This window comes from Liolophura sinensis, chromosome 11, assembly GCF_032854445.1.
Source record: "Liolophura sinensis isolate JHLJ2023 chromosome 11, CUHK_Ljap_v2, whole genome shotgun sequence".
Lineage (NCBI taxonomy): Eukaryota > Metazoa > Mollusca > Polyplacophora > Chitonida > Chitonidae > Liolophura > Liolophura sinensis.
In genome coordinates, this window is record NC_088305.1 from 27,827,374 (window position 1) to 27,837,612 (window position 10,239).

Sequence of the window (10,239 nt, forward strand, 5' to 3'; positions counted from 1 at the left end):
GAGATGATGACTGACATATTTAACGGCCATCTTGATTTCGACAAAGTTGTGTTTTAGAAAAATTGGGCTCTATAGTTTCAACGTGAGGCTTGGAAATAGAAAAAGGAAGATTCGCTTCATCAGCCAAGCATGTTGAATGGTAATTATGACATTTACACTGTTGGAGACATATTAAGTTGTTTTGACAAATTGCGAGAATTGCCAGTTTACAACTGCGGACATTTTCCGCACCTGACTACTACCGGTAATATATGCATGATTTAGTTTATTGCGGTTTGCCAAAATAACTTAATTAATATATGTAATAAGTTGCAGAATATGTACAATATAACTCATAATCATAATTGCAAAAAACGTTTTGATTTCAAGAACAGGTATACCAAAACAAAACAAGAAAACCTTTTCAAATTTCTGTTTCCCTAGATTCTCACTAATGCGGTCGCCGTATATAGAAAGACGTGTCAGCAACCTGTGGATGGTCATGGGTTAATTTTTTGATAAATTTTGAAGTGTACTTTGTAGGTACACTGATCCTTACTATACCATATAGATTTAACCCTATCTTCACCACTTATTCGGTGTTGTAGCACATGCTGCCCCATTAATCAATGAAACTTTGAATTTATTTTATAATCCCGGGATTATAGAGGACTGTATTCCATTGTCTTGTGAAAGTTTTACTGTAACCGGGATTGGTGACATTGGGTACTAGCATGAGACACGAGGATTGGGGAGTGATAAACTTCAATAAACGGTAAAAAATGAGAACAGAAAAATATGTGTGATCTTTTTCATATTTACGTATTTATTTGATCGGTGTTTTTTTACCCCGTACTCAAGAATATTTTACATACGATGGCGACCAGCATTATGGTGGGAGAAAATTGGGCAGAGCCCGGAGGAAACCAACAACCATCCGCGGACTGCTGGCTGACCTTCCCACGAGTAAACACCTGCATGAGCTGGACTTGAACTGATATAGCGACCACATTGGTGAGATGGCGTGCTATCCCCCACCGTCACAGAGACCACCTTACCCTATCCAACTGTTCTTCTTTTGGTTATGTGTATGTTTTAGCGAATTGTTCAATGGGGAATATGTTCGTACAGGGAGATTTTGTCCATAAACGGGAAGATATTCACAGGGCCAAATGTAGGCGCTCCATCATTTCACAGTGTTAAATTCCAGAAACATGTTTGAATCCAACCCAACATAAAATTACCAAACGCCACAACCCAAATTAAAGCTTCACGGTAAATTGACAAGGGATTCAAAACAATTAAATGTAGGAAATACCATGGAGATACTTCAGCAAGAGAAACCGTCTTATCTCTATCCCTTTTGCGCGTCATGACGCGGAAAAGCATTTCAATAGGCTTTGCTTCTTATACCAGTATTAAAGGTACACATAAAACAAACAACGTAATTTTTTAGTTTGGATAGCGAAAACGTTTACATCATTAAATTTTTATTTACAACCAAAACTAAGAAACATACCATGCAAACATACATCTTAAATGTAAAAAAACTCAACACCAGTAAGAGGCATTAAACGAAGCATTGAAAGGTTAAAATATGGTAAGGTATAGTTATTACTGTGTTTCGGAAAATATAAACACAGCAAAAATTCCCATAATAGACGGGGTTTAGATTAACCAATGAAAATGTATCCGTAAATATGCGGTAGTTATTAATCTTAAAATTCAAACTATTGTTTATCCACAAACGGACGCAGCAAAATAATTAAGACAAAAGTGTTAATTTCCCATCAAAATCTCAGTCTGACAAACACAAGATCTCCAGTGGTCGCTAGACTCATGCACAGTTGTCCTTCTGTGGATCAACGAAACTCAAGCTACCGGCTGATTAATTTCTATACACCCTTTATCATGCAGTCAGCGCACTTGAAAAGGCGAACGCGTTTTCATTGGATTAAAATGTCCATCACTCAAACAAGACAACAGTCAAACCCTAGGTGTTAGACTTCTCCTCCCGTATGGGCGCAATCATCACAACCAATTAAGCTCCTTTGTGAGTATTACAAGTTATCTGTCAACGCTCATGTGAGTCGTCACTACGGGGAGCAAAACGCACTGGTACTCAGTTGTGGCGAGGTAGGAGATGGTCTTTATTGTTTGAACTTCATCTCTTGACGCCTTCCAAATTCCAACCATACATTTATTAACGATTGTATAGCGTTATAAAATCTATATTACTGTTCGTGTCATATTTTCTCAATATCGGGTATTGAATAAAAGCATTGATAAGAAAAATTTGAAAAAAATAAACCCATTATAACGATGTATACAAGGTGATGTTACATTGTTCTGAAAGATAATTCTTCCGATTTTGCTCAGGTGGATAATTGTCAGTTTGAAGTAGATCTCGCACGTTCCCAGACATTCCGGATTAACAATAACAACAGTTTCCAGACACTGGCGCCAGCAGACAACGGGAGAACACTTGAGACAGAGATTACCATAATCTGTGGTGAAAAAAAAAAAACAAAAAACAGGACAAATGGGAACAATACCAATCTGAGTGACGGATACCACACCGACAGGCTGATATCAGGCTAAGAGGCCGATGACACATAGAAGGAAACTGCGTTTATATTCTAAGATTTAATTCTTTGCGAATCCCCCCAACCTCCCAACAAATGTGCATATATGCCAAAGTAAACAGCTGTATGCTTATCAAAATAGGCCTGTAACAAATATTCAAATACTTTTGTTGTAAAATATTAAGCCAAACAAAATTAATTCTAATGAGCAATTGACCTCTTTAAAATATATTTATTCGGCTTGTCAGTTTGCATTTCACCACGATGGTATATTTTAATGAGCCGATTAAAGTCTTATATTCATTTCTTCTTGTCAACTAAATAAAAACTATAAAAACAAAAATGCTGACAATATCAATAAAATCAGATCTATTTTATAGTCAATACATCCCTGACTTTAGAGTCAATCGTTGTTTAAATGCAAAAAAAGAGCAACTTAGCCAAAATTCTTCTTCCAAAGGAAGCGAGAATTCAGTTAGAATAACATTGAACGCCCGGAAAGTATATATTTTTTTAATCCCTAGTTAGTGACAAATGGGGCGGCAAATAATGATCTGTTATTCATTGCACACATACACCAACACCAATCACAAAAACAATAAAAACCTTTGATATAAATATATCTAAAATATGACTCAAAACAATAATAAAAAAAATTGACATCTATATCTCTAAACAAATACGTCTAATGGCTACAATGTTTTATTTTCGTTTGTTCTATTCCAGACCACTTATAATTTTCAAAGATCACAACCTACAGCCTCTGGCGCCAGATGAGAAAAAATGCAACACTTGAGGGGCTATCTTGTGATAATCCCTTACAGACAAAATAAAATCCCCTCACCACCTTGTCTTTCACAAATTTACATATCCACTTCCTTCTGAGAAAAAGGCGATTTGGATCAAAACGCTTCACAGTCCCCCATTGTCTGAAGACAAGTGCCGAACGAAAAATGCCCTGTCTCTTTTAAAGCACAAAACATGGAATGGATTTACAACCATTCACTTTTTATGTCTTTTTTTTTTTTTGCGGAAAGCTGTTTAAGATTATGTCCTCTTCGTGTGCTTTTTTCATCAGAAAAGTTGTTCTTACTCAAGAATATTTCACTTATATATACGACGGTGGCCAGTTTTACAGTGTGCCTAGGGTAAACCACTGGTTACTGACAAGGAACTGACAGAGTTTCCAACATTTGATAAAGCGATTGAAAAACAAGCATCTTAACCAGTTACCACTAACCGCCCTCTAAAGAAAAGACATGCTTGCCAAAACACAAAATAGCCATTCAACTAATTACTTAATTAAAAATTTAAGTTTATACATGTACGTCTAAAAATATTTAGATAAAGTAGAGTATCGGATCTATATCACTTGACATAGCGAAGATATGATAAAACAAGCTCCTAAGGGTTTTAATCCCGCAAAATATTTAATTACAATTTATTTTATATATTGAATTTGTACATACATTTTAATATACAGAGTGCATCTAAATCATATTAATTATATATTTTGGTGAAATGACTCAAATGTAATTAATGATCAGTGAATAGCATATTTACGCACGCAACAATGTGGATGTAAGTATTATTTGGATACTACATTAAAAGAAAATGATCTCTCACAGAATAGAGTCAGTCGACGTGGATAAGCAAACCAAGAAGCTGCAATTAATCACGCGCCTCAACATTAAGATTAATAAAAAAGAGACAGATAAGCTTAAGTGTTGCCTATTCAAAGACATAAATAAAGAACTAGATTAGTCTATATATAACAACAGCTGGACATCTCGTGTTTGGAAAATTGGGAACAGACTAGTATTTGAATACATAGAGTGTGCGAAAGTCATTATATTATCAGCTGTTTGGCAAGTCGAGATTCGATGAGATAATTTCTACCTTTGTATAGCAATTATGCAGCAGCAGACATGTTATATGTGCTGGTGGGTAAGAGAGATATTAAGACAATGGCGCAAGTGAGTTTTAATTTCGCAAACCAGGTTGCCATCGAGCTCTGACCGGTCTCCGGCTCCTACAAACCTGGCCGTCATCTAATACCAACGAAATGCCTAGAGTTATGGCGCAAGACACCAGTCAAGTGATAAGAAGAATACTAGGAGAGGACATCATCTCCGACAGTTTTCGTTAAAAGTTATTAAAAAGAATATCTAATTACTCTTATAAAGTTTTTCTCCACCCATAAACCTAATCACCGTCATATAAAAGGAAATATTCTTTAGTATACGGCTTAAATCATCACTTAATTAAAGAAATACGGAAATTCAGTGCTTCATAAAAGACTATCCATACGTATATTATCTCCAACAATTTTCAAATAAAAAAAAATAGCGAAGAATACGGACAGGAGAAGTCCACCTTGTCTGCTGCCACTGAACGCATTTTCACTAGTGATCTGATGCGTGCTGCTGTTGCACGCGTGTTACTAGAGGATGAAGAGCATTCGGTATGCACTGATACAAGTGTATAATTTTCCAGTTGAAAAGCCTGCTGCAAGGTGACGTTGTCTCGAACACCTTCCTACAAAGACCTAAAAGGAAACGACAATCTTTTTTTAAGACCGTGTTTTATTACAAGCTACCAGTGTTTCTCTTTTTCAGCTTCTCCACCGATTGCACCAAAGTCTCTTTTCTCCGAGGGCGGGGAGGGGATGATAACTACAGATCTGAGGGATAATCTGGTAACACTACTTTAGTTTGGCTGTCAGGGATAATGGCAAAAGTTCCTCAAGTGTTGTGTCTTTTGTCAGCCGGTGCCAGCAGCTGTGGGTTGTGGTCTTTGGAAATGTTACGTCGTCTGGAATCGAACCAAAAGAATATGACTAGAATTGTACGAAATAAAAACTTACCAGCGTAATTCTCTTCATATCTTTCTTACCCACGAGCAGACATAACAAGTCTCCTGCTGAATAATTACCATACAAAGGTGTTGATTATCTCATCGGATTTAGACTTGCCAAATACAAAAAGTTCAGCTGATAATATAACTTAATTTTGTTGGTATTTGTCTTTTCTTCAGAACAAAAAGACTTTTGCACAATCAGTGTTTTGAAAAGCTAGACAGTTCCCACACAAGATCTCCAGCAGGTGCTATATATACAGACTAATTCACTTATTATACATGTATTTGTTTGTCTTTGAATCAGCAAGACTTAAGTCTTACAATTGTCTTTTGGGGGGATTGCTCAAACTGGCGTCTATACGCAGTTGGTATTCCAGTAAACGCGTTTGAAAAAAGACAAATATGTACATGTTTTGATTGGACTAAAATGACAAATGCCCAAAGGACACAGCAACCAGACCGTAGGGGACAGAGTTTTCCTCTCGTGCATAAAGGTATAGATATAACCACTACCATCCTGGCCATGATTGACTCCAAGCTCTAGAGTTATCCGACAACACTCATCAGAGATAATGTTAGACCAGTGAGGCCTTATAAATTCAGATTAACGTCAATGCATTTTTGTTACCTAATTGTGCTTAAGTCATGGTGCTAGAAGGCGTGTAATTTGCTATTATTTATGCATTCACATGGACAGTTAAAATAAAACTCTGAGGTAAACTGATAAGAGATGTATTTCATCGGTTATGTGTTACCATTTGCCGACACCATTTGTCAGTGTCGTCGCAGGTTTCTCTTGATGACGCCGAAATAAATGCTGAGTTATTTTTTTCGGGTTAATACTCCTGGTGTTCTATATACTCTCCAAAATATAATCTGTTAAATTTAACAGACAGTCTGATGTCTGAATGATGCTAGAAAATAGTTTGTTATTGCAGCAGATTATTCCATTAAATATCACACACATATTCCATTCAACATAAACATTCTATTAGACTAATAGTATATTATGTTGGATATGACAAGAATGCCTTCTCTAAAACTCCTGTTTACTTCTGGCTACTAATTTGTTGCCTGTATGTGGTGCAATATTAAGTAACATAACAAAAGTTAACAGACAAATACATTGAATCAATATACATGCATCATGAGAAGATTCGGCAAGCTATACTCTTCTGTCGGTGTAAATGGGAGTAGACTTGTAACTCTGCTGATTTTCCTCACAGAGACAATTGTCATTTTGGAGTAGACTTCGCACGTTCTCAGACATTTCGGATTAACAACAACAACATCTTCCAGACACTGGCGCCCACAGTTTATACATTACAATGATCTGTTAAGACGAAAAGAGTAATAGCACAACTCGCTACGATATACTGTTAATGTAGCGGCCTCGCGGGCATATATCACAGTGAGAAGCCAGTATCAAACAAAGAACAAAATATCGCCATCCCCAACCCCTTCCACATTTCCACCCCTTTTTAGATTTAGGAACACGTGCATAAAACATGTAAATGAATAAATTCATGTAAATGTTTCAAATTTTATAAAAATAAGTCGCGATAAATTCAACAGCCCGTGGTGTAAAATATCAAACCTGAGCCCAGTACACTAAAATAAATACAGTCGTTTAATTTTAACAGGATGTCTGTTGTCTGAGTGATGCTCTGTTAAATTCAATATGATAGTTAACAGCATGCTTCTAACTGGTGTTTTATACTCAAAAATATTTCGCTTTTATGACAATGGCGTAACAGTCTGGAGGTATACCCATTTATACTTCTAAACATGATTACAAAAACCATCCGATCACATCACAGCTTTCACGAAGGCTGGTGTATACACGGGCAATACCACTTTGTCGTTCATATATCACACTTACAGCCCAATATATATATATATATATATATATATATATATATATATATATATATATATATATATATATATATATATATATATATACAAATATATACATCAAATATAGAGAAAATTAACCCCCTTCCCCACCAACCGCACGGTTACGTGCGTGTTTACAGAAACTCGAACTGTGGCATTATAGCATAGCCTGTACTCCAGCTGTCCCAAATTCCGTGGATCGGGAGTGGTATACCTACTGAGCAAACATACTCTTTACTGTTTCAGTTGGATGTGATGTGCACTTTTGTTGACGAGAGGTTGCCAACTTTAGTGAAAATTTCACCTCATTTCAAGAAAATGTCCTGCAAAGGTGAAGTATGGTATGGTATTTGGTACTAAGATATAAGAATTGTAAAAAAAAAAACAACTTCAACGATCAATCATGCATTTATGGTTTCAGTTGTATTTATTCTGGGAGACCCAAGGTACACATTTTTTAACAAGGGTTATGAATTAACACTATATGTATATATACAGCACTATCACGAATGAATCGCCCTACAGGTTGGTATGACATGCTAACAATGCTCAGGATACTGGTGGAGGGTAGAGAGAAAGGGTATTAGGTGAGGCGTGGGCCTTACAAATTACAAGAACCCAAACCCGAGGGGTTAAATCTACTCCTGTGACACATCTGTTTCTACTCACTTGTCATATCACCAAAACTTAACATTCACCTGCTTTGAATTAAAGCCAATCCGGCACTTTTAGTCTAATCTAAGACAAATATCATTTTCAAGCACTATTGTCGCGGATACAAATTTTAAATATAATTATTCATTCACTATAATATTTTCTTTTTAACAATTATTTTATATATAAAGAATCTAATTTTCACGTCTTTTAAATTACACGACAGACTATCTCTCGCAATTAATGGCACATTTATGAATTTAGTTTGCGAACCAAATACCAGAAAAAGAGTACATCTTTTAACCAGAGGAGGGGTGGGTGGGGGTGCAATAAACTTGTGTAAACCGCACTAACAAGGCTGAGTCCCGTATTTCAGAAGAAAAAAAAATGCACATATGTACATCATATACACGGGTGAGGCCGTGACGGTCTCAATAAATAATGCATAATATTAACAAGAAATTTAAAAATTGTCTATCACGTTTCCAGAATATCACATCCTTGCCGACTGAAATGAAGGAGTAGGTAATCCTGGGGCGTAATGATATCCGAATGGGTGGAAAAAGGGCATAGCAGCAAAGCCAGGATGAGGCGCAGTTATAGGTGGGTAGCCAGGGACCCTATGAGGAAAAGATGGACCAATCGGTGACGGGAGATATGGTGACGTAGGCAGTGTGTTACCGGAAGGTAAACACGGAGCGACAGCTGGTGGCAGGGGACAAGGAATTCCAAGGGCGTGTAACTGTGCTACGTCTACTCCACCTGTGGGGAAGGCTGGCCCGTCGTGTTTCTCGTGTCTCTGTCGCTTTTCTTTCATCCTTCTGTTTTGAAACCAGGTTTTTACCTAAAATAATTATAAAGAAATTTATATTTTCAATAACATAATTTGATGATTCTAAACTCACGTTTCAAGTTTAATGAGGAAGCTATGTATGAAAACGCACACAAAAAAATGTGTTTAACGGAAATACTGTAATTTGCGAACTGTCGGTAAATTTTTGATCAAAATTTAGAATTGTGTTTTCTAATTGGGATACAAAAGAGTACAAAAAGTACGAACCTGTTGATCAGTTAAACCTAGGTCTTCAGCCAAATCACCACGTTCTGTCGCTGTTAGGTACCGCTGTGTCTCGTACCTTTTCTCCAAGTCATCAATCTGTTTCTGCGTAAAAGCTGTCCTAGCTTTCTTCTTTCGCTGCAGAATTGGGGCGTCCAAATTCTCCAGACTTGAATCTAAAAACGAAAATATACGTTATATTCTTGGTGTCAGGGTACATTTTATAACACGGTAAACAACAGATAAAATAACTGAATGAATCAAATAGACTGATATATTTTTTTTTTAAGGAATATTGTGACCAATGTCCTTCCGTGTTCAAAGAGGAATCTAAAAGTACAGTTTCTGCAAAGTTTTTTTTTGTTACTAAATAAACTATTAATTCTTACCAGCTTGTGGAGATGCAGAAGCCAAGTCCGAGAGGTCGGACACAGGCGTGGAACGCCCCGAATGCCTTGCGCCAGAGAGTCGTACACTTGTATCACTACATTCTGACAATTCTTCATCCACTCGGAGGTTTTCATCCTCTGGTAACATGGGTGCCACGGCAGTTCGTATCAGAGCACTAGGGGAAAATTGTACCGCTGCGGTGGCAATGGACAAGGTGGACTTCTCCTCGTCGTATTCTTTGCATTTTTTAGGGTCGTTATCGGAGTTTATAAGTCTGTCGATGGTAAAACTAAACCCCTTTGACTTCTGTTTGCTAAGCAAAGTCATGATGCGCTAGTAATGTGGGTAAATATCCGTACAATTATGGACGTAGGCTCTGGGATAGAAGGTTCAAGTTGTGTTTACAGAAGAGCAGTCAACAGACATAATGACCAAGTATGACCTGGCCACAATTTTATACTGGGGCGTTTGCGCTCCCCGTGGTCGCAACTCACGTGAGCGTTGACAGATAACTTGTAATACTCACAAAGGAGCTTAATTGGTTGTGATGAATGCACCATACGGGAGGAGAAGTCTAACACCTAGGGTTTGATTGTTGTCTTGTTTGAGTGTTGGCCATTTAGTCCAATGAAAACACGTTCGTCTTTTCAAGCGTGTTAATTGCATAATAAAAGGGTGAATAGAAATTCACCAATTGCAAGCCTGAGTTTTCTTGATTCAAACTGTAAATGAGTCTAGCGGCCTCTGGAGTTTTTGTGTTTTTGTCTGATTTAGATTTTCATGGGAAATTAACACTTTTGTGTGTTAATTATAACC

At 37.0% G+C, this 10,239-nt stretch overlaps 1 protein-coding gene across 1 annotated transcript; it reads right to left on the minus strand.

The window, feature by feature from the left end:
* Nucleotides 1–8,469: 8,469 nt before the first annotated feature.
* LOC135478272 (homeobox protein Nkx-2.6-like) lies at nucleotides 8,470–9,750 on the minus strand. Its single transcript, XM_064758545.1, has 3 exons — nucleotides 9,423–9,750; nucleotides 9,037–9,209; nucleotides 8,470–8,820 (listed from the first exon to the last, which is right to left on the minus strand). Exons 1-3 carry the CDS (start codon nucleotides 9,748–9,750, stop codon nucleotides 8,470–8,472), a joined length of 852 nt encoding a protein of 283 aa, XP_064614615.1.
* Nucleotides 9,751–10,239: the final 489 nt, after the last annotated feature.